We start from the raw sequence: 27,432 nt of genomic DNA on the forward strand, positions 1-27,432 counted from the left end.
TATTCCGACTCCTGACCTGACCACATTCAAGTATTTGTAATACTAGATCATGCCAAATTTAACTCAGTCTTCTGCAACGTCTATCTCCAACTACATTCGCCTCATTTTACTCTTCTTTCTTCACTCATTCGATTGACATCTCAACACCTTTGTTAATTTTATCGTAAATGCTTAAATCAGCCTTGCATTTTTCCTTATAACATTTTGACAAAATCATACAAAATTTTGACGCATTTCGACTGCATAATATAATATACGTAGTATAAAATGCCTACGCCCGATAAATGAAGTATTTTCCAACAAAAAATTAATAATAACACGATGAATGAACAAATTTATTTGAAATAAATAGATTATCCCATTTTTTTATTTAATCGGTATTAATTGTTATGTTTTGTATGAGTAATGAAACACTTTTATTGTTTAATTTGTGGAATATAATGATGAAAATATATTAAAAAACTTGTTTGAGGTTTTAGTTTGTATTTCCACTTTTTGATGAAAATATCTGTAGTTCTCGACACAAGTCGTGTTTACATTACTTAATAATCTTAAAAAGTCGTCTTACGAGTAAAAGTGTTTTGTTTTAATTATTAAGAAATACCTCATTCGTTGTGTGAAAAATCGGTTTATCGAGAAGAGCTGATGTAATGTTAAGAAATTTTCACAGCTTGAATTTGATGCGGAATGAAGAAGGCATAGGGCATATTGCAACGCAGTTAGGGTAGTTTTAAAGGTGTGCATTATAAATTGGGACTTCATCTTTAAAAAGCACAAAGTTGTAGTTTGTAGCAGTTAAGTCAGGTGAATATCACCGCCAATAGGACATTCCAGCAAACGCTCGGCAACTCTCATGGCAGTGTCACGTTTTGCGGGACCGTTATACGTTATATTATACACTCTGTTAAAGCAAACTTCGGGATCTAACTTCACATATCCTCGGTCGAACTAGCTCTCCCAAGGAAACTTTGACAGCCGTGGCTCCAGAGCGGCAGTCAATTCCAAATTTAATATTCACGCCGCCATTTTGAATTTCGCGGCAAAGTGACAGTCGTAAAATAAATCGGAATCTGCGTATAACGCAAAAATTAAACTGCGAATAATCTCGCGGGGTAGGTGAACTTTTCGGCACACATAATAAGTTGGCGTGTTTTCATACCATGGAATAATTCTGACCACGAAATAATTCAATCCGTGACAGCAGCGCGAGTGGCTCTGGAATAAATTTTCTGCGTCATTCTTTCGTCGGGCCTTTGCCGTAATGACACGTTTGATTTTGCGATATACGTATATATTTCGCTGCGGCGCTGGGAAATTGTTTAACCATAATTTATACCTTTAATTATTTTGCGTTTAGAATTAAATTTATCGCCCGTGCGATATGTTCCGGTTTAATGAAACGCAGCTCGGAAATGTTTGATCAATAGGCCGACAATTACTCGCTTGTGGAATTCACACCCCAAAATTAATACCCTGCTATAGAAAACAAATGCCAGCAATAAGTATCAATTAAAAAAAACACAGTTTCCATGCTTTCCTCTCATATTTCTTGATGTGTGAATATTTTTACTTGCACTCCAGCAATAAATAAGAAAATATTATTACTAACAAATTGATTATCCCAGCGCTTTCCCGCAGGGGTAGGCAGAGAGAATAGAACGCCACACCACTGTGCCTCTTGCAAACAATCTTCACCTCTTACACATTCATGCATCTTCTCATACATACCCGCCTATTATTTCGACTCCTAATCCGACCATTTTTAAGATTTTAAAATTATTGAATAGGCTTAGTTTATCAAATATTATCTCAAAAAAATATTTTTTAGGTAGATGGCTTGGATGCTAATAAGGCAACAGAAACCCCTTTATTTATGGGTATCAATCTGATTGGTATCATTTAAAACCTTTTTCATTTTAAGTATATCCTGTATATAGTATTAAAATTATATTGTGGGTGCCTTGCCAAAAAAATATATACTTATATTATTATAGTAAAAATTCTGTTCGTCGAATCGAATTCCAATTTTCATCGGATTTACTTTCCTTCCTTGTTTAATTCATTGAGTGAGGTTAGGTTAGGTTGAAGTCAGAGGTTTAACGCGGCGGTTTACTTACATATATAAATATGTAAGTAAATGAGAACGCAGAGATACGGGGCTATGTGCGATCACATACACAGCAGTGTTCATGGTGTGCTCGCCCTTGAGTAAAACTAACTTGTACAGTTGCGGTACCCGTTCCCTACCTCTCCGACGTTCTACAGCTACCTGAGAGGTGGATCTTCGGTTTACCGAAACTTCGATCCACGCTCCCGAGGGAACGTCGAAGTACGAGGACGCCGTACAGAGTACATAACGTGTTTATGCAAGTATTTACATACAATGTGAACAGGGAAACTAGTAAGTGAGAGCTTCCTACTAGAAAGTACCTACCTACATACCTTTGTACAAGGTACCTACCCAATACGTAACAACCATAGATAACGGTAGGCTCATTTTTTGACAGCAATCGAACGTATAAATTTGTAAATTTCTGAAATCATGCACGACAAATGCGATTTTCGTATTTTTTTTCTAACACATAGATGATTAAGAACCTCAAATTCACACAGTGATCCATGGAAAGATCCATGCTTGGCTTTAGCCTGAGAGATAAAGTAAGAAGTGAAGAAATCAGGAACAGAACCAAAATAGAAGATATCATGGATCGCGTGGCAAGACTCCAGTGGCAATGGGCGGGACATATTGCAAGACAGGATGGACTCCAAAAACTTTTAGATGGAGACCTTGGGAGAGTAAAATAACGCATCGAAAGACCTCAGGTCATACGATATAGCCGCTGTGGGAGGTAGAAACTGGTTGCACAAGGCAACCGATCGAAGGAAATGGAAGGATGCGGAAGAGGCCCATATCCAGTAGTGGAGAACAGAAATCTAGAGTAGAAGAAGAAGAAAATTATAAAGATGGATAAACTTTGGTGTTAGCCGGATATTTTGTACACCAGTATCCCCTTAGTTATCAATTTTCATGTCTCCACTTCTCAATAGTATCAATGAAAATAAAAGAAAAATATGTCATTTTATTGAGCCTTTACTTTTTTTAATTTTTTGAGATGCTCTCTCTTTCTATCTCTCACATTAATTTTCTCTTATTCCTTTTTTCTTAAATTTCACTTATATGACTTATACAGTATACAGTACCGCTTGCAATTATTAATTTCTTTAAAAAGTTATGGTTTACGTGCGTTATATGTAATTATTATTAGCATATTTTATCATTTTGTAAAATTTATAAATACATAATATATTAGGAGGTATAATTAGTACAGGAATAAGCTTTTTAAATAAACCATTAACTTGCTTTGAAACATACCATTAAACCAAGGCAGTACCTATAATTTTCAATTTATTGGAGCTTTTTATACCTATCCCGTAATTTAAATTTATTTACAAAAGAAATTTTCACAACGAGCCGTAATAATCTCCCGTCCAATTGCGTTAAGCTTTAAGCTCTTAAATGATCGCTTTACTTTATTCCCTTCCAGTCCTAGCAAACTGCGTATTTCTAAAACATCCAGTGCCAGAACGCAGTGATGCGTTGTGATTGCGTAAACATACTTTATAATCGTGTAAGAAATATTCATGCGTAACGTGTATTTTATTACATATATTGACATCCCAACTATATCAAGAAGAATATGGAAATCTGGGTATTTACGGACCTTACGACCCGTTAAAGGCCGGTTTAAATTATCACTTTATACATGTGTATACACTGACCATTATACTTATGATTGCCAACCACACTACTGAAATTTTAGAACTCAATATTTCAACTTCAATTTTAACTAATGTTATAATTTGACCTACTATTTTATTAACATATTCACAAATTGTGAAGAAGGATTTGGACACGCTCAAAATGTTTAGAAACTTGTAATTTTTGTTTATTTTTTCCATTAATAAATATTTGAATAAAATATTAATTGTTTATTTTTCCATTCTTTTAAAGGCGGTTACAGACTTTATTTATCTAGGTTATTAATTGCAGAATTCGAATTTTTGCAAAAAGGTCCAATATTACGAAAATACCTTTTTTAAAGTAAAAACACACGCTGCTCCACATATTTTTGAAAATTTATCTCCGTTTTAACATTTCTATCTAATTTAAATACAATTTCTAAAAAGCTTGTCTTGTTTGGGTATCAATAATGCTATTTTTTATTCTAGTCTTTTTATTGTGGCGCTCCACACTGAAGGTTACGAATCTTTATGACAATTTTCACTTTGTCTGCAGCTTCTCCAACCAGGGACTTAGTGCTACAGTGCAAACTCTCTCAAGTTTTTACTCCGTGATATACGTATTATTACTAAGCTGCGTTTACCTTCCACTTTGCTTTATTGTATTATACAACACGTATTTCAATCCCCTCATAAAATGTACTTTCTTTAAAGATAAAGAGTACTTTCTTTTTTTACAATGTCTATAATTTTCTCTCTTTTACCATACATCTCAAAACATTAATTTCGAACTCTCTGAATCCATAATATTTTGTGCATTTTTCAACAGTACCTTTTTTTATATTTTTTTTATTTTATTGGAAGGAAAAACAACAGTTACAATATATCATAAATCAGAATACAAAAAAAAATATGAGTACCAATTACAGTTCTTCAGACCTATGCATTAGAAAAGTCTATATATAAGAAGAGACATGAGACAAGGATGGGATAAAAATAAAAGGAGATGACAGTGATAGGAAAAGAAGAAAAGGAAAGGAATTTTAATGGTATTTTTTTATGTAACTTATTATAACCATATTTAACCATTATAACCATATATAATATTCCCCATTGATAATTTTAATTGCTCATATTGAGATATGGGATAACATGGGTTGACAAGACTGAAAAATAGATAACTTGGGTAAGAACACCACATAAAAACACTGAAGTGAATAATAATCGTACTGTTTTACAATGCTCATGCGCAGATTGAGGCTGTTTCTATTACTAAGGTCATAAATTTTTATGAATTAGTATTTTCTCATTTATATTCCGACTTTGATCTCTTAGAAAAAGTCCCAGAGGTCACTAAACCAATTTTATTTTTTTAAACGACATGTGATAGATGTTCAAATGGTGAAATAAGAAATGAATGAAATACTGAGATAAGCATTATTGATAAAATTAAGAAAAGTGTGTTTAGATGGTTTGGAAATGTGGAACGATTAAGTGAGGAAAGAACAGTAAAACAAATTTATGAGGCGAATTAATTTGGAAAAAGGAGCAGATTAAGGTCGAGGAAAATAAAGGCAGGATCAAGTATGTTATGTCACATACTCAAAAGTGGTCAGGTCATGAATCGAAGTAATCGACGGGTATGTATAAGGAGATGCATGAATGTGGAACAGAGTGATGTGGCTTCTATTCTCTCTCTCTCTCTATCCTTATGAGGAAGCGGAATGATTGTTAGTTAGGTAGATGGTTTATAAGTTTTATTTTGGTAGATATTTTTAATTTTGTTTCCATGCACTTAAGAAAATTCTTGCAAAGCTTTTTCTGACATATATTGCAAAGTTCTACAATGGATTGTTGCGATCTGGGATTGTTTGTTTTGGAAATACGCTATTAGACGGGCGAGTGTAGTAAGGCGGAACTTCAGCAACTATAAAGATTCGACTAAGTACCTAGGCAAGAAGTAAACTTGAATGTTATGCAAAGTTGGGAGCAACAACAGTGCTGGCGGCAATTATCCCTCATTACCGCTCATGTCTGCTTCTTTTCCTTTTAACATTCCCAGCAGGATATTTACCTAACGAACCACTCGATTTCTGTTGCCAAGATACAAAATAGTCCTTAAAACTTCAATGGCTTCTCCAAGTTGTTCAACATACCGACGTAGAAGTATGTACATTACCAATTGTTATAACAATAAGACTGATCGTAAAAATTGTTTTTCATATCTGCCTACATCTAGGGGCTGCAGGTGGTTTTCCATCATCTTTTATAACTTTTATTACACTTTATAATGCGGAATCGTCATTCAACTAGCTTTTATTATTTAAAAGCATTTTTTCTTGCAGTATCTGAATCAATTTAAATGGCGTATTTTAGAAAAGAGATTATTATTACTTTTGTGTAGAGGTAATGAAAGTAGTATATTTCATTTACCTGAACTTCATTTCCAATTTTCGTAGAAAATGCAAAGTGACATCATCTGTCAAGACGCACGCTTCCCGTTATGAGAAAAGGTGTTGTTTAATAATTTTTTTAATAAACTAAATATTTTTCAAATGGAGAAAAAACCTTCAGGTTTTACCTAAGAAGATCTGTTGCACAGTAAAAATTTCAGTAAGTGGCTTGATATTTATTATTTATACATTTCATTATATTCTTAAACATTGAAAACGATCTCCTGAAAAATCAAGTTTTTTTTTTTATTATATGACGTTGTTGAAAGGAGTGAGCGATATAGCGAATAAGCGCAAATTTAAATGCAATGTAACGTGTCAAAATTTCAAAGCAATCGGTGAATAACTGTATGAGGTTTTTTTACCAACCATTTTTATTCATATGGATAATGTATCAACGATTTTTTGGAAATGTTACTCGTCTACGTAAGAATTGAAATTAATATCTGTACTCTTTTTCAAGACAATCGGGAAACTTGCAAAACTATCCAACATGGCGTCGTCCGAACAGCTGATTTCTATCAATCTCCCGCCGTCCGCTGTCAGATTTTCCCGCCGGATTTTCATTTCACAGACATTAATCAGCAACCCGTTCCCTAGAACTGGGGTAGGTTGTGTAGGGTAGCGGGTAGATACCTACACCCTCTGCGAGGCCTACAGCGGCTCGCCCTCCGCCCTCAGCCCCCCGCCAGCGCCATTTAATTGGAATTTCGTTATCTATTGAGCGTTTGGCGGGTACTACCGCCGAATAGGGTTGCCAAAATAACAAAATTATGCTAACCGTCTGAAGTAGATCCTACATTACATTTGCTAAGTACTTTTAAAATAAATAATTTAAAAACGTACATTTTTTGTATTTTTAATTAAAATTTAGCCATATGTCTTTATATAAAATAAATAAAACTGTTGATTTTAAGTTTCTTTAAGTTATCAAATTATGACATCAATTAATAGCTAAGAAATTAATTGTAAAAAATCAGATTAAAAAATGATTGAAATGTACCCTCGGCACAAGAAAACTCAGTGAGGGCACATTTTTGTAACTTGTAATTATGTGTTTGATGAAATATAAATTCACTTTCATGTCTAATCAATGAAAAAAATACATATTCGTTTTATTCATATGTTTAATAATTTCAACATATTCATTTTCACACACGTACGTAGCGATTACAAACACTTTAGGCTAATTTACTTTTTTTTTAAATATCTGATTCTGCTTTAGCAATATTCAAAATTAATGGTGTTAAGATAGCAACTTTTATAAAGAGAATTTAACCGTTTCGACGATCAACTAATTAGCACACCCCTGCCATTTAGGATACTGACTGAATCAATGTATTTTGCGAGATCGGTTTGTTTTAAACCAACACGATTTGTTTTTTTCTTTTTTTAATGCGTCCGTATTGGGGATTTATTTTACTGCGTGAACGAATAATGTTTTATCTTTGCGGCTTTGCGTTCATGAATAATTGCTTCACACCTGCAATTTATTACAATATAGACCTTTTTGTTTGTCTTGTACACGTTTTAAATATTGCCGCCATATTGTCAATTTTATTTATGGCGAAAAAATATGTGTGGAGGGCAAAACAACGTTTTTCAAATTCATAACTCAAGATACACATCTCTCTCGACTTCGACAAACTTGTTTTCTTTAAATAATTGCTTTTAGATGAAACAAATGTGGAATAACGCGAAGTTTAATAAATTGCTTTTAACTCATTCTTATCTAGGGTCGCTGGGAACCAACAAAAATGAACTTAGGAACTTTTTCCTTTGTAAGTACCTACTCAATTCGCGTACGCTTTTTTCTTGCAGAGAATATGAATATGGCCGCAATATCTGGAGCATATTACACAAGACAAACAAACAAGTTTGAAATCTTGACAAAATCAGGCAATAAATAATTCAATTTGTGTGCATTTTAACATTTTATCATTTTAATACGTCGGTTTCTCTTACCTTTACGAGTATGTTAGTTACTCGTAATTCTTCCTTATACATATTTGTATTTTATTTTTTCTGATATTAATTCTTTAGATATTTATATTTCAGAATTGGCAAGTACACATCATCTTTTTTCTTTTTATTTTACCATTGGTTGATCTTCATAATGTTTTGTTTTTTGTTTATCGCTTGGAAGCAATCTCGTTATTGAATATATTTTGTGCAAAGCTAGCTTATTTCGTGAATTTTCTAACCAAGCTAAGATTATGATGACCGTAGTATAATAAATGATTTCATGCCGAATATTGGATTTGACGAATTAAGAAATATCTCCCCATCTACCGTTTCTTTCTTGAATATTCTCGCTTACTTAATTCTGACATTTCTGTTTTATTGCAATAAAATGGCGTTGCATTAATTCAATGACCTCCCATAAGCACCATTTTGTGCGCGTCCTTAATTAAAAAGAAATAAGAATACATCAATCAAGCTGACAAAAACAAATCAGCTAGAAAAAGAAGCGGGCGTTTGAATGTACTGAAGAAAGTGATTATCTGTGAAACTGCATGTTGTAGTAGGTTCATATATAGAAATCATTGGGAAACTTTTTACTGTAAAATTATCTAATTGAACTCGACCAACAATCACAAAATATAAACACACAGAAGCATAAAGCATGCAAAACCAATTCGGATGGACTATAATATATTATATTATATTATAATATGCATACATTATTTTCTTGGAAATACTCCTTTTTTAGTAATTTTTGTATATATATATTTTTACTGTTTATATATTTTTTATTTATTAAGTAACATATTAATATATAAAATTGAATAACAACTTTATAGTTTTTACTAAATATATTTTATCTGACCAGTAACTGGTATTGTCGGTACCGACATCATCACAGTCGAATATAAGGCTGTAACCTTTAATATAGAACATTTTTAAGGGGATGAATAGTATGGTGTATGTTACTGTCACGTTTAACAGGTGGCCCTGCCATTGCGGACAAAAAATATGCTCTCAAAAGATGTTTTTTTCACCTGTCACAGGTGAATATTAAAACATGCACATTTTAATGCAATCTCGATGAAAATACTTGTATTACAGTTATAAACATGACAAATTTGTTAGCTTTAATAAAGGACATATTTAAAGGGATGAAACATCAGAATATTAGCCTTCCCTCACCGCCATCCTTAACACCGCACCAATTACACTAATTGTCGACTCGTAATTACAGCAAGCAGTAAAAACAACTCATTTTTTTATTTAAATTTACAACAATGTGGTCAACTTTTCCCTCCCAAGTAACATCCAATTATCACTTGCGAATATTATTCACTTTCTCGTACATTTCACAAAAGGATAACTAACGGTTTCTCCCTTAACGTAGCTTTTAATAAACGGTTATTTAGTATGGTGAATAAACACTATGGAAATGTAACAATTTACTGCTTTACGTTATTCCAAAACAAAAAATCTTAATGAACATTCAGGTTTTTTTTCGCATTTTGGTAGCACATTAGCAAGATCTTTAAATATTTGTGAACCAAATACTTTAATAACCTTCCAACAGATATAAAAAAAATAAAAAAAAATTAAATGCTAAAAAATCATTTTAATGTCTTATATAAATGTTAATCGAAGAAAAAAAAACTCAATAAAAAAAAATAATCACCCACAAACATAAACAATAATATATGGTATAAGAATGTTTCTCCAAGCACAAGAGGTTAGTATTTTATAAGAGAGAACAGGGTAATCAATTAAAATTACTATGATTGTTGTGTAGGTATGTCAAAAAAATTAATTTAATATATTTTTTTTAAATACCTGTGTTTCTAAATTAAATAAAAAGTAATTTAAAAACGGTTTAGTTTCTATTATGTTAATTGTTAAATATGCTATACCATAACACCAACAAAAAAAAAGGTTTTTTTTGTTTTGACACCAGGTCCTTTTTTTGTCGATTTTATTCTGAAAAATCGTCATTTACGAACAAAAAGTAAATTGTTGTTTTTTTTATTTCAATGTTATGATAATTTCATAATTAATTCAGTACGAAAGTGTGGAGACTTCATTTCCGGTTTTCCCTAAAGGATGACCAAGGTTATAAAAACGGATTCATTACAAATTACAAAAAACATCTCGTAGTCTTTTGGGAGTAACGCGATTTAAACTTAATTGGCCTAGAAACGGCGCACGTGACTCTCTGGGGCTCAATCTGGCCGTGATGCCTATTTTTTAGGGTAACAGATCATACTTATTAAAGTACTGATCACAATTCACTAATTGCGACCTGAATCCGTATCACATTTTTGTGATAGGTTTTGCAAAAATTTCGTTCGGCGATCCATTCATTGTCGGGTTTTCGGTAAAACGATCTTTCTGTAACAGCGCAATATTAACAGTTTTGACTTCTCGTATATCTATGGTTTCATTAATTGATTCGGTAGTCACTCTATGATTATTTTTATCCATTTTAAATTCAAATATTATTTTTACGCTTCGAATTTTTTGTTTCTTTGAGAAAGCATAAAACTAGCATTTACACAAATAATAATTTTTATCACAACATAATTATAGAAATATAAGAGATAACATTGGTATATATATAAATTAAACTACAACATGGTAGTTCATACATTGGTATGACTTCCAGAAAATTTGAAACAACGAGTCAGGCAACATGAATTAATTTTAAGAAATAATAATATTTCATAGTTCACTTACCATTTAACACATAACAATCACACATACAAGTAAAATTATAATGACGTAGAAATCCTTTAAATTATTAATACGAAAAGTCTTAAACGGCAACATTTTGAATCAAAATAAATTCATAAAAACATCAATAATAATAAATCCATGATTAAAAATTTAACAGTGACTAAAGCCTCCCCCTAAAGTCCATATTCCCACTCATAAAAGATAAATAAATATAGAAACAACTTCTACCCCTTTATTCTTCAACGTCCCAAGGACACAACTCTAAAATTTAAACTTCACATACGATCTTTGAAAATGATGCAGATTGCATTGAAACACGAGTCATAATAGATTTTGAGAAACGGAGTAATTACAAGCAAATTTAAATTTAAAATGGATCCATTCAAATCACCATCACCAGGTTGCAATTCTGAAAATACTGAATGGTCACCTATATGCGTTTGTAAAGTCATTCGCGTGTGATGGCCATCAAACGTTGCAAAGCGGTGCAAAACACAAAAACTTACATCACAAGAGCCATAAGACGAGCGGGTCAAGCCGTGAAAAGTACCCGTTACTTCCGCCGTGCGTCTCGTTTAACATGTGATTCACGTTCCTCTAACATGATACCTATCTGATATATCGTATCATAAAAGGGATCGTAACTATCGCCTAAAGATATAGTACGCTAAGTGAATAGCAATCCAAGTTAACACGAGCCAGTATAAATTAGATCCTTATACAATATCACAAATTACATTGTTGATGTTTACTATAGAGCCCTATACACATACACACATATTTATTCACGTACACATATCGAGCTTAATTTTCGGATAATTTATTTACTGATTTTCAGATATCGCAATAAATTTATACGCCTCCGTAGTGTAGTGGTCAGAGCGTTTAGATACCGCTCTGGAGGTCGCGGGCTCGATTCCCAAGAGAGATTTGAATAAAGTGATTTTTCACCCCAACTAATTAACTAACTAACTAATCATAATACTGTTTCCCGCAGGGATAGGTAGAGAGAATAGAACGCCACACGAAGAAATGTCAGTACAAAACATTTGAAAAAAACTATTTTATACGTTTAATACTTCAGGAATGACAAAGAAATCACACAAACTATGATATTAACATTCTTTAATAAATGAATTATGTACATAAAAAAAATATATATTTTTGAAATATGAAAATTTTAATTCTTCTAAAGTTATGCACATTATGCTTTGAATACTTCACACAGCGTTGCATTCGTGTGTAATACACATATTATCTGCGACAGGTAAAAAAATGTTGTTTTTAAATTCATATTAAAAAAATTAGCGCCAAAGCGGCGTTATCTGTTGAACGTAACAGCAACACACGCAAAACTAAGTATTGCTTAAGGCAGAAAGCGTGTTTCTTGACAACTGCTGACATATTGTATTAGCCAGACAAGGCGCGGCCAAGTACAGCTAATGAGAAAAAATCTCTATTTTTTATAACCCAATTGATACAACTTCCCAGAATTTTCTACGGTTGACTGGAAGACATCATAAGAAGTTTGTATTTTTTTTATTAAAATTAATTGTTATTTTAGAAGTCGTATGATTATTTCATTAATAACTGGACTCTCAAAATACAGTCGAAACGCGCTCCTTACACCATCGTAAATGAAGCAAAGTTCTCTCCTTCAGTTATATTTGTTTCGTAATTCAAGCATTTCTCGGGCGAATACAGCCTCCGTAATTATTATAATCAAGATGTAAGACAAAACGGGGAGGAAGTCTGCCGGAAGAGAGACAAATTAACGAGAAGGGGATGAAAAAACTGGGAAGAATTGTCATTTTTAAGACAGACGCCTACAGATTTAATCTTTGAACTTTAGACAAAGTCACAATCTTTGAAATAATTGCATTAGAATTTTTGTCGGCATATTTTTCTGAGAATTCAGCAATCATTATTTTCAGACAGGAGTTTATTTTTTCATTTTCTTTTTGAAGAAATTTGAAACTCAGTTTTAAAGCAGTCCTTCATTTTAGTAGTACCTACCTATGTAGGTATGTACCTACTAAGGTTTCCACTACAGTTGACCTAACAAGCATATTCTAAGGTATTATATGTGTATAGATTTGGCATTTAGATTGTAGAACTCCATTTTAATTTATACATTAAATGTTATGGAATGCGATCCCTCAGACGAATGTGTGGCAAAACGATGTTGGATAGATGTTCGATTGATGAAATTAGGAAATAATGCAAAGCTGAGGTAATCATTATCGATAAAATTAATAAAGGTGTGTTGAGATGGTTTGGACATGTGGAACGCATAAGTGAGGAGAGAACGGTTTAACAAATTTATGAGGCGAATGTAGTCGGAAACGATTCATTCGAACCCGGGGGCTCTATTACGGTAGCCGTGCGTGCTGACCATTACACTAAGGAGGCGGAATTTTATTTGTATTAAATACCTCTTACCTATATACTGAGAGCGTTTCTCTATAAGATAATATTCTAAAGTGTTTTGTGAGAACTTTCAAACACGGCATATTATCCCAGTAAAATTTTGTAAACGCTCAAAATCTAAGTTGCTGTAAAAATCTTAAAAATTATTAAATATTTTTTTTTTAAAAACTCACCTTACTTCGAATACAACACAGTTTCAAGTTAAGTACATATCTATCCCTGAACATGACACGGTGCTTGTCGAAACCGATTGGAAAAAAAGTACCAAAAATATAACTTGATAAAAACAATTTGAGTTGTATTTTTTTAAACTTTATCAAATGTGTCACAAAGTATCAGAGATACATTTAAAAAAAAGCTATAGTGACAAAATATATTTTTATTTATTTTGACTCCCCTAAGAACACAACACGGGACAAATGTGCGAACCACCACACTTTAGAGACGAACATGAAATAAGACGATCTTAATTTAAATCACATACTAATAATTTATTAATACAATCAACGCGTTCGCTTTGAATGTAAAATAATATTATACAATCGCTTTCCTGAAGCGAAATTTCAGGAATACTTTGTTACGTTCCTGAAACATCGTGATAGAACCTCCAGAGGTGAGCGTTAATCAAAGCCTCTACAAAAGAATGAGGCGTGAAGCTAACTAGATTTTTCAGACAGCCTTGGTGTGGTTTTATTAGAGTAACCACATTTCAATTCTTGTACACGAATTTTCCCAGTCAACACTTTTCAGTTTTCATAATTAAAAATTGTGGTTACGTCTTGTGAGAAAATCGTTTTATGAATATGTGATTTGAAAAAAACAATCCTTATTGAAAAACATTTATGTAAATTATGGAACACGTATTTTTTGGATTAATCCATTTATTTTTCTTTTTTTTTTCTATTTATTGAGAACAAAAATTTATTTTGTAATTAATAGTGACCAAATTAATAGTTGGAAATGGATAAAATAAAATTATATAAGAGAAATATTTGTGTTTTTATTATTTACAAATCTACTTTATATTAAAATAAATATTTCAATTTCATAGGTACTATTTTTGTAAGCCTAAGCGGCTCATTATTAGAAATAGGTATCAAATTGTGGTAAAGTGGATTCGAACCAAGAAACTCTGACTCAAGAGTCCGCGACACTAACCACGGGACCACAATCCGACACAATTGGACACATTTTGGAACAGGTTGATGTTTCGTATATCAAGATATATCAGCGAAAGTTAAACTGGGAATACACAATGGAATCCTGGTACCAACTCTAATATTTGAATGTGAAGCATGGAGTTAATAAAAGAAGGATGAAAGTAGACTGAATCCAGACAAAATGTGATGTAAAACATCATAAAACAACAAAAATATAAAATAACTTTTTAAAATAAAGAACTTTCAAAATTAACGAAATGGATCGCATCATTCGGCCATGTCGTATATGAATGCACTAACAATTTTCTTTTCTATAATTAAAATGGAACCTTGTTTAAAATCACTTTAAATATTTTATTATAACTTAAATATAATGTCTACCGGTTTCGAAGCTGACCGCTTCTTTATCAAGAATGATTAATCAAGACGTATTTGTATTAATCAGTCTTTATAAAGAAGCGGTTAGCTTCGAAACCGGTAGACATTGAATAAGTTATAATAAAATATTTTTAATGATTTTGAAACAAAGCTACATTTTATTATAAAATGGAAAATCACAAAGTTAGTGCTTCAAATGTAAATAAAAAAAATCATTTAATTTTATACATTGTAAAATTGTATAGTTGTAAAATGTGCCCTCGGCACTAGAAAACCCAGCAATTTGTAACTATGTATATGAAAAAAAATAATAAATGAAAACCACGAACTAATTGAGAAATAATGGAATTTTAGTATCTAGAACTGTCAAAATAATGTTCCATATAAATAAACACAACGCGTGGCAAGAAAATCATTATTGTTTTCAAATTTATATTTACGCCTTCGCATATCAGTATACGAGAATCCTTCACTCCAACCTTCGATACTGAAGGTCCTAGAAAATTGTGTTAAAAGTCGTAAAGTCTGTATTTCGTTTTGGGATCGTAGTCACCCTATTCCTGTGACCACATTTTTGATTTATTGCGATCATTTTATAGTCTTTGTACTGAAGACATATCGGGCACCGTAAGGCCCGAGGCCCGCCTGAATTAATGGACTACGTGATACAATTTCACAACCTGCAGCCAGACACCGCCAATATAACTTGCTAACTACACGGCTTTATAGGAACTGGGGAGAAACACAGAGGATAGATGATCTAGCCTGTGAAACTGACCTATTATGGACATTCAAAATTTAGGGTTATTTTAATTTTAATTTAACGTATTTAGATTTTTATCTGGAACAAGGATTTATATAATTTATTATTTAAAATTAATAACTTTATTTTAAATAATGTGCTTAATTTATACAATAAAATATAGAATACTTTATTACGATAATTTTTAACAATTATTAAATTTTACAAGTAAATTTACAAAACCTTTTTCTATTAATAAATAATAATAAAACCCTTATCCGCACCCCAATGGTGCATAGGGCACTGCATCATATAAACGCAGTGTTATCTTGATCGTTAACACATGAAGGAAAGGTGATCAGCCCTCCGCTTCAGGTACCAGTCCAGGGTAGTATTGAATAAATAATACAGTGAAAAAATCACTTATATGTTCATGACCCCCCCTGGGAATCGAACCCGGGACCTCCAGAACGGTAGCCGAGCGTGCTGACCATTACACTACGGAGGCGGACAAATTAAAGAAATAGATTAAAATATAAATTGTTTTAATTTCATTAATTGATTTCGCAGTCACTTTGTGGTAATATCTATCCATTATATACTAAAGTTTTGCTTGGTATATTTTATTTTATTTTATTTTAATTAAATAATATCCTACTTAAAACTCTAGCTGTAACTTGAATATAATTATTATTATAATACACTGCTTAAATTCATTCGATTTTAATTTAAGTTTCACTTGGGAAATACCCCTATTTCTTAAGAAATAACGGTATTTACCAAGTAAAACTTCAGTTAAAAATGGATAGATATTACTACAAAGTGACTCCTGAATCAATTAATGAAATTCATAAAAAATTAAAAATAATAATAAAAAATTAACTTCATCCTCTCAGAAAACTTATGTAACATCATAATTTTCAACCACGATCTGTTGTGTTTATAACATAGGATTTTGTCTAGCCTTCCACGAGTATGATAACGCTAAAACCTGGTCATTGGTGAAATAAAATAAAAGTTGAAAAAACGATACGGTTGTCTTTTTTCTATTTAACACAAGATTAAACATTAGAAATCCATAAAAATGTAAATAATTTTTATCCATAATTGACAGTATGACAATGATTGTCAATACTTAAAGAAATGACAGTTATTATTGACGATTGAGCCATTTCAGTCATGACAAATTCCGAAAGTCCGTGACTGTTTTGATTGACATTTCGACAGTGTAATTTAGGGTACTAAATGTTATCGATTAGTAGGGCTAAACCCGGGTTCAGTTGTAACTTATTTGATCTCTGAACTCCCTTGTTATTACTTTACTTGACTCACTAACCTAAACTTGTCTGGCACTATGAATAAGTAATGATTGACAAGTTGATAAACACATCAGACCCAATGACGTCACGACTCGTTGGCTAAAGGTTTCGACGTATTTGGGGTTCATTTTACTCAAAACTCAAATTTGACTTGTCAATGAATTATGAATTATCAATGGTTACATTATTGTTTTTCTTACTGTAGCCTTTCAACAGACCAGTGTCGCACAACCGGGAACCAATTTTACCGTCTTGGGGCGCAACGCGAAAAGAAAATCATTTATTAGAAATAGAAATTACTCATCGGGAATATTATATATTATATGACTTATGTATGTAATATTTTGAAAAAAAATATTGTTACATTGTTGTCGATAAACGAATTTTAGAAAAAAAACAAGAAAATTTCTTTAATATGATGGTAGCACCATTATATTTGCACTTTTCTATTATATTATTTTAAGTGATAGATGGCAATACTACCACAAATTGCTCACTCCTTTCAAGAACGTCATAAATCAAAAAACTAGATTTTTCAGGAGAACGTTTTTAAAGTTTAAAAATATAACACAATATATTTAAAATAAATATCAAGTCACTTATTACTGAGCAACAGATCTTTTTAGGTAAAACCTGAGGGTTTTTTCTCCATTTGAAAAATATTTATTATATTTTTTAAAAAATAATTAAACCATACCTTTTCTTCAAAATGCAAAAACAACACTTTGTGCCCTGTAGCGGGTAAATATTAAGTTCAAAATATGCCTCTTTTGCTGAGATATAGTACATTTTTTGGGCATTCCGAAAAAATGCACAAATGAAAATTGACGATTTTTGATTTATGACGTTCTTGAAAGGAGTGAGCGAAATGTCAACGTCAAAATTTTGAGATCGGGTACTTCGCATGTGTGTGATTGACTGTTCGTTCGCTTACATTCTGTAAAATCTATCAACTTATTTATTTATAGTTCCTCATAGTACGAGTATGAAAAAAATCATCAATATTCAGGAAGTTTTTTAAATTTCGGTTTCTCAAGCCAAGCCGAAGAATAGCGCTAATTTTCTTTCGAGTCATAATGTAACATACATTATATACATTTTATAAATTTTTAAAAATTAAATTAAGATTGTATAAATTTCAAAATATACATTTTTCATTTAAAATATTTTTTTTCTTTTGAATTTATTATTTAAACAAAAATTTGACAGGGAGAGGGGGTATGGAGATTTTTGAATCGTTGAAGTGGGGCATGGTACAAGTTAGGTTGGAAAAACACTGCATTAGACTTTAAAACAATTCATTTCATTTCACTGATCGTCTTGTGTGTTTTGTTTGTTTAAAATATTTTTTTTCTGTTAAAAAGCGGGCGTTTTACGAGCATTGTGAACCAAGTAGGTACTTTCCACAAAATACGAGTATCGAGTAGGTACCCATTTGAAAATCGTCCATTTTCAACTCCTATTATTTCTGCAATGTTATGATGACACGTCATGTAAAGTAATACGGTCGAACCGCTAACATTTCTGTTCGTATGACACTAAATGGTTCCGGGATAATGCGTTTACGGTGCACCGTACGTACCTCTAATTGCACTGACTGTATGTTAGCGTAATAATACATTGAGCACAAGGTGTTAAAAAAAAAACATCTTTCCTCAACATCATCATTTACGTAAATGCCCAGACTTCCATATTCTTCTTCATCTTTGATGAGATGTCAAAAAACAATATGAAAATAACTCCTGTAATTGGAGATAATCCAGATTTTGTGAAAAAGTATTTGGACACACTCAAAATGTTGTAAGTAAATCTAAAATTCAAAATTGATAAATATTACCACAGACTGACTGCCGAATCAATTAGTGAAATTATAAATATGTAACTTTCAGTAAAAACAGCATGAAATTTTGACTTTGTTTTGTGCAGTCAGCACCCCTAGACTCCGCATTCCGCTATCGGCGTGTTCACCCCTTCCGCGTGGTCTATTAATTCGATTTCTGATGGCTGTATGGGACAATGCGGGGGATGATTACTGGAAATCGGCCGCGACAAACAATGGCTTTAAGCTAAACAAATTATCGGACGTGTGATGAGCATTGCGTCGCAGGCCGAACGACTGAGGTTTCATTTGCTGCACTCGATTTTAAACCGGACACTGCGGCTATAACTACAGTCTGTTCACAGATATTTTACCTCTAGTTTTTTATTATTATTTATACTGCCAAATAAATCATTAAAAAAAACTAGAGTTAAAATAACTGTAAACAGACTGTAGGGATTGGAGTGCAGAATACAATAGAACTGAGTTATGCATTCAATATTGTTGAATTTTTATTCTTTATATGAAGGACGGTTTTACCTATTTTTGTTTAAATCCCGTACATTAGTTGTTTTCATCGATTTTACGATATTGGAAATCCCTTGTTAGTACGCAATACTGTTTTTATTAATATTGCAGTATTCTACAACATGAGGTTTGGTTTAAAATTTAAATAAAATCAACAGCAAAAAACACAATATCGATTTCAAATTGAAAAAAATCACAATATTTTTTAATTTGTTGATTCGGCAGTCATATTGCAGTAGCATGTGTCCATTTTAAATGTGTTTGATTCATCACCTTCATTTATAATTTCACAGGTATTTGAAAATTATGTGGAATGCATGTTTCAACAACAATTTTGCAAAATTTTTGAGTTACACATCACTCAATTTTGGGTACTTTGCCAAAAAAAATCAACTGGTCAAATTATAAACTGCATAAAAATTGAAAATCATGTTTTCATGCGTTTTCAAGTATGTAAAAGTATCTGATTAGAATCTTGCGTACATCAAAATAAAACAGCTTCTGATAAATAAAAGCTTTCTCGAGCCAACCATAGATGGCTCCCGTGAACTAAAACATAAAGCGAAATGAAATTTATGATATTTGTAAGATATCCAAAAATATAAATAGTGTGGTTGTCAATTATGGGTAGAATTGTAAAATTTATAAGTGTGTAAAGTGATGACTTAACCAGCCCATGACAGGTCATATACCTTGTAATTACCCAGACTTTCATTTCATCATTTGCGTTTAAATGTAAAAAATGTAAAAATAATTCTTGCTGTTGAAATCATTTTCAATTAACATTTATTTTTAAATATATGCGTAAAAAACGTAAAAAACCGATAAAAAGTAAATAAAGATTAAAACGAAAAAAACAATCATAAAATTGCCTGACATTTTTGTCAATATGAAATTATATTGATAACATCATTTGACTACCATAGATGAGGTTTCATAAATATGTAAAATTATATCAAGTAAGAAAAAATAAAAACCATCAACTTTATGTTTATGATTTTTTTGTTAAAAATAGCACACGCGCTGTGGAAGTTACATATAAAAAAATCATCAGTTTTGTAACTACATAAATAAAAAATTAAAATCTAACTCCAATGATATTTTCATTTAATTTTTACACCTAAGGTTTAGAGCAGCATTGTGAATCTCGAGTCAATTATTCAAAATCTCAAAGGACCGCTGAAGCGAACAATGATGGCTTTCATCCTTGTATAATTGGAAATTAATGAGAGACGTAGAGCTTTCCCTAAAATCGTTAGTAAACAAACCTTTATCTCGAAAGTTCGCACCAATGTTTAGACCAAAGCTTTTGCTACAACGTACGCTGATGGAATATTGAAATCTAGACATTAAAAAAATCAAATACCAATAAACAGACCGATACTGAAATATCTGTCATTTATAAAACTATCATTAACAGACACTAACGTAAATATCTCATTGGTAAATTTATCTCTAAGAACCCTAGTTATCTGCAAAAGTAATTGTTAACTAACGTTGTTTAAGTTAATTGATTTCTATTGTTTATTGATTTGGCATTAACTATGGAATAAAATGTTGATTATTAAAAATTTAACACTTGTATTAAAGCACTAATTGTGTTTTGTTTCATTTCACACGACTAGTTTCGAAAACTACATGTGTTTTCAACGTCAGGTGATCACAAAAACTAATGACCAAAAAATCATTCAGGTATTGGTAAAGGTGGGTAGGGTAATAACTAGAGGGGGGGTTAAGGGGCGAGACTTGGTTTGATGGGAACATAGACAATAATGGTGAGGAAATTTGGAACTCTTAACAATTTTACCACTCGATGAAAACATTTGTTTTCAAAATTCACATCTAAAAAATGTATAAGCTCATTCAGAAGTGCATCCTCATATCCATAGAAATCAAATAACCTAGAATTCAGGTTTTTAAGGTGCTTAAAATATATTACCTTTACCCAAATTCACCAGCTGCCTGACATATGTAAAATAAAACCCATTCGGGGATCCAAAAAAATGATCTGATAAAATACTTTATGGAAAGATATGGTATATATGTAGTGATTAGTTATATTTTCTTGTTTTGTTTTTACCTTTTTTTTTTTTTTTCTCATTCGTTATGTTTTCTAATTTTTTCTATATTTTCTCATTTGTTTATTTTAGATATGCTTCTTACCTTATGTTTTTCTCATTTATTTCTTTTAAATATGCTTCTTATGCCTATTTATTTTACGTGTTTATTGTTTTTATATTTTGCCATGTATTCGTTTTGATTATTTTTTTAAAATCTTTTTCGCAACTTTATTATTTCTGTTCCAGTCTTGTTAACCTTAATCCCATGTCCCAAAATGAGAAATATAAATTACTCATCAGGAATATTATATATATGACTTATGTGTAACATATTTTGAAAAAATAAATAAATAAATAAAATATTTTTATTGGTGCAGAATTGGTTCTAATATTCTACTCGCATCTGCAGTCTGCTTTACGTGCTGCACCAAATTACACTTCCATATTGAATGTCAATACAATCGCTATCGGCTCAAGAGGTATTCAGCATTATCTGTCGCGTGCGCGGTACAATGCCAGGACTATACCATACCAGTGTTGCATCATTTGGCTTTACCCAGATTCTGTGAATTATTACTGTGTAGGTACTGAGTACTCATTCGTTTTATTGAATCGCATGCACATGCCTGATTACGAATTCAATAGGGCAGACACTCCCTTATGTTTGCTTATCATTACTTTTATACGAGCAACCAAAGTTCTTCGAATAAACACCCTTACTTTTTATTTTATTTTTTTATTTATTTTAAAGAAATAACTCGCCAAGCTTCTATTAGAAGCTTGTCTGCAGGTAGGATAGTAAGGATAGGGAAGGTAAATGTGAAAAATACATCACAAACAGCCAGACCAATTGAAAATAAATCTTAATGCGAGTATTTGCAAATAACACAGTACAAACGTAAATTTTATACATTATTCAACATTAAAATTTTAACGATATTTATGAATTTTAGTAAGTAGGTACTAACATAATTAAAGTTTATATTTTCCTATTATACTTTACGATTTTTATATTTGTTTCGGCACTACTTACGTAGGTGGTACATATGACATTATCTTGTCGGCATTATGGACAATTCGGGCGTACATGCGAGCATGTGTACTTTTTTTCTAATGTTGATTTCGGCGATTTGACTTTTAGTATTTTTTGACGAAAAAAGTTATTTTAACTTTGATTTTTGTAACTACAAAACTAAATAGTTGTTATTTTATTATATAGCAGATTTTTATGTGAATGAAATATGAAACTTCGTTTATTCACAGGGCTAATCTATTCTGCCTATTACTAAACATCCATATTGCATTAATTTTTGTAACTTGTATATATGCAATGGTCTCGGAACGCTTTCACATGAAGCTAGTCAATCGGTAGGCTTGGAATTATGACTACTTGTGGCGCATCAGTTGAACATAATAATATAGCTTACTCCTAAATTATTTAACCAATCTTTTTTTTCAGGGAGAAGAGATCCACCACAACATCTCGGCCGGAGTAATCCTGAGCGACCACAGCCTGGTGCTGCAGAGCGTGGACCGGAAGACAGCTGGAGACTTCACGTGTCTCGCGGCCAACACGGAGGGCAAGGGAACCAGCAACCCAGTCACCCTTATCATTCGATGTAAATATTATAATAGATAATAACATAGCTGAAAAAATATATGTGTATGTGTGTATATGTGTATGTGTATATACGTATATATATATATATATATATATATGTATGTGTGTGTGTGTGTGTGTGTGTGTGTGTGTCGTTACTTGTAAAAGGGATTCGAAATAGAGTGTCGATGAATAATGGTTGAGTGGAAATGCGACGACTGACCATTCTCTGTCTTTGCACTGTTCCGTGTCTGTCTGCTGTGCTGGTCGGGATTGTGGGCGTCTGTGTACCGGGTCGGAATCGGATCTAGCTGACTAATCGAACTAAATACTAATCCCTTTCACTGCATACACTGGGGTACTTCTAGAAAATTTGGTGATGGACTTACAATAATTTATTTATCTAGATTGGCAGTGACAGGTATATTGAAAACGTTTACATGTAAATTCACAGTAAAATTACACACACACAGACACACACACAGACACACACTCAGACACACACACACACACACACACACACACACACACACACACACACACACACACACACACACACACACACACACACACACACACACACACACACACACACACACACACACACACACACACACACACACACACACACACACACACACACACACACACACACACACACACACACACACACACACATACACAGACACACACACACAGACACACACAGACATACACAATAGTAAACATTGTTTATGTCGGACTGCGTGCTTCTTGGCAGCTGCTGTCGCTCACCATTTTCAATGTTTAATATCACATTGTTGTTTTAATTTTTTTTTTTTACATATCCATTACTTGTGAAATTGACAACATATATAAAGGGCATTTAAAAACAATTTAAAATTTGGAAAAGGTGAATCCGTAGATGGTCTTTATTTTAGTGCGGACAATATAGAAATAGTTCTCTTCTTTTACGTATTGGCGGTATTAATCAGAGCTATCGAAGCGTAAGAACCTTCGAGGTTATGTGGAAAACCTGGCCAGCTCAGGGGGCAGGGGGCGTGGGCGCCGCCAGCGCGCCACCTGCCACACCGGGCGCCGCCACCGTGCCGACTCGTAAAGACGGGCCACTCATCCGGGCCTCGTAAAAACACAATTCACCGAAACGGACACAAGCAAGCGGCCCGCCGACTTGCTCACAGTGGATTTATGGTATTTGGGATGACTGCCTCGCAATAAAATATTTATTTTTCGCACATTTTCTTAACTGGTGTCACGGGCTCGATTCCTGCCAATTGAAAGATAAATTGAAGATTTTTTTTCAGTTGGTCTACGACTAACAGTAATATCCTTTTTGGAAGTACATGCGCTTTCATGGATTACAAACCGTATTTGAAAAATATTCAAACTTGACATTTAGTAAATATTTAATCGCAAGGCCAGGACAGACCCCATGGCGCAGTTTAGTATAAGCTCCACCTTGAATCTGGCGTCGAGGGTTCGATTCCCGCCAATTACAAAATGAATTTTAAAAATATATTTTTTCAATATATCTGGGTGTTTGTGGTACGTTTTTCATATCTACACGTAGTATCAATATCCTACCTACAGACAGGCATCTATATAATACTTATTCTTTTTTTACTACTACTACTACTACTACTACTACTACCATCACGCCGTTTCCCCGCAGGGGTAGGCAGAAAGGATGAAACGCCACATTCTTCTGTCCTGACATACACTTCTCGCCTACATGCCCTCCGATTACGCAGGCTTTTGACACCACCAGATTTAAGGTTCTGATTGATCTGATCGTGCCAAGTCTTTTTCGGTCGTCCTCGGTCAGTTTTCCCGCTCTAATTCGCCACATATATAGGGTTTTCCAATAAGAGGTTTCATTTTGGATAGCCCGCTATCTGGGCAGCTGCCACTTTTGAAGCTGTCATCTTTTGAGATTTGACAAGTAAAAACTACGCGATTAATAAAAATGCAAAGATACACGCTTCAACAACGCATTGAAATTGTTAAAATTCACTACAGAAATGGTGAAAATTTTGCAATCACAGTTCGCGAAACTACAGCACTTTTTGGCCGTCGTGAAGCGCCTTCTCGGCTAGCAATAGCGAAACTTGTTAAAAAAAATTGAGCTGTTGGGACAACTTGGTGATATGAAGAATCGAAACCCTCAACGTGTCACTGTTTGCTGCGGTTTTTGGGCTGGCGATGTGATTGGACCTTACTTATTCGAAAATGAGGCTGGTGCAACTGTTACGCCATCGAGCTATGATTAATGATTTTTTATGGCCGGAATCGGAAGATATTGATGTGGACGGTGTTTGTTTTCAACAAGACGGCGCTACGTGCCACACAAGCAACGAAACAATCGCAATTTTGCAATAAAAAAATCCTGGCCGTGTTATTTCTTGAAGAAGTAATCACAGTTGGCCCCCGAGATCTTGTGATTAAAACCTTGAGACTTTTTTCCTTGGGGCCACGTGAAAGATAAGGTCTATGCCAATGCTCTACAATCGATTGAAGACCTTAAAAATGGAACTCGTGAAGTTATCGAGGACATACAGCCGCAAATGTGCGAATTGGTCATGGAAAATTTCATGAAAAGGATATGGTGCTGCAGCCGTAGCCGTGGCGGCCATTTGGCTGATATCGTCTTCCATCGTTAATCGCATACTTTTCTCTTAACGATGCAATAAATATTCATTGATTTATCTTAAAATATACCAGTTTTTTTCAAATTTCAAAATGAAACCTCTTATTGGATAACCCTATATTTTCTTAGTCATTCTCTCGTTATCCACTCGCTCCACATGTCCATAACGCCGTAAAGAACTCTTCCTAATATTTTCAATTATTCCTTGTTCAGCCTTACATTCCTTTCTTATATCTTCGTTTTTAATTCTATTAAAAACGAAGACTTTATTGAATTATTATCTTTTTCATATTTTGTGTATTGCATTCATTTTAAAATCAAAATTTCACTTTTGATTTGGCCTTAGAAGTGATGAACGGGTGTTGCGATAAAATTTCAATTGATCAACGATAAAAAAAAATGTGTATGACTGCAAACTCCTTGTTCATAGTCTGCCGTTGCATTTATAAATTAAAATACATGCCAAGATATATTAAAATCACATACTCTTCCGTTGTAATTATAAATTACATTACAAAAAATATAAATAAATATTGAAAATTCAAATTAAAACATCAATCGACCATGTTGTACATTGATTGGTAATCGTTTTATATATGCATGTTTCTATTCTAAAATGTATTATTCGTTAAAATAAAGCGTAACTTTGCGGATGTCTTGCGTGTTAAAAGCAAAGATATCCGTTTCTCTGTGTCTCTCTTGTGTGCGTTATAATGCCATAAGTGCACGAAAGGAACAAAAGGCGCAGCCTTGTCGTTACTTTATAACCCTTTCAGTTACCCCAAAATAGGGACATAACGCGTGCCATTTGATTTCCATCCCACTTTAGTGTCTAATCCCGGATAGATATGCCCACATTCACAATGTCCACTGGGATGAGTAGAGCGGTAGCTTTGATATATATCTAGAATTTGTCATTCCGTCCGGTTCGGTCCGAAAGCTCCCCTACTCCTTTAAAACCAACACACGCTGGGACCGCCAGCACTAAAAATCTAGTCGAGTGAATCAATACGGCACAAAGAAAAACCCAATGAAACAACATATAAAACAGGCCGAATAAATACTATTACTTTATGAAGAGGAGCCTTCGATTTCCCTGTCAAATTTTCCCGCTTTTCTTGGCCTCTCGTCTAGGGTTTGACATCCGCCCCGCTTCCTGCTTTACGCGCGGAATAATATTATATTGCGGCTTGGCGTACTTTCGCGCCATTTCTGTTTCCGGTCGGACAAATTTAAATTCGGAAAGTTCAGCGCGAACGGGATTCCGATCGCCGCGAATAAACATGTCGATTACATTTTTGAGGGTTCGAACCGTCAGCTGTTTTAATATGGAGCGATTGATGCCGCTGTACCAACACTACACGAACCACATAATAATGACTTTCCAGATATGTAAATATTTTAGGATCTAGAACCTGTTAACATAAATTGATTTCCCTTTGTATTAAACGCTGGTAGGCGTATTATGTTAAATCAGTGGTAAACACCCTGTGTTCTAGTTCGTTAGGTACCTACAGAACTCGGTTAACAAAAACATACTCACACGTGTATATATATATATATATATATATATATATATATATATATATATATATATATATATATATATATATATATATATATATATATATATATATATATATATATATATATATATATATATATATTACATTTATATTTACATGTACATAATAGAATACAAACTTTGCTTTTTAACACGTTTATTTTTCGCAATCAGTTTCGACAAGCACCTTGTCACCTTCAGGGATGGATGTGTACATAAAGTACCAAAAATAAAAGTGGTAGAAAAAAACCTGTCTGCCTTCGTGGCGTAATGGTTAGCGTGTTTAGCTACGGTGC

The 27,432-nt window shown here is 32.9% G+C and overlaps 1 protein-coding gene across 1 annotated transcript in view; it reads left to right on the forward strand.

The window, feature by feature from the left end:
• Positions 1–27,432, forward strand: part of side-IV (sidestep IV transmembrane protein) — a 249,963-nt gene that overhangs the window by 207,109 nt on the left and 15,422 nt on the right. The window contains exon 9 of the mRNA XM_088268766.1: positions 22,785–22,944. Coding sequence (XP_088124892.1) covers positions 22,785–22,944 — 160 coding nt within the window. The remainder of the gene's footprint in view (positions 1–22,784; positions 22,945–27,432) is intronic.

The sequence above is a fragment of the Brachycentrus maculatus genome, unplaced genomic scaffold (genome assembly GCF_059751285.1).
Source record: "Brachycentrus maculatus isolate JH-2025_06_01 unplaced genomic scaffold, ASM5975128v1 h1tg000328l, whole genome shotgun sequence".
In the NCBI taxonomy this organism is placed as follows: domain Eukaryota; kingdom Metazoa; phylum Arthropoda; class Insecta; order Trichoptera; family Brachycentridae; genus Brachycentrus; species Brachycentrus maculatus.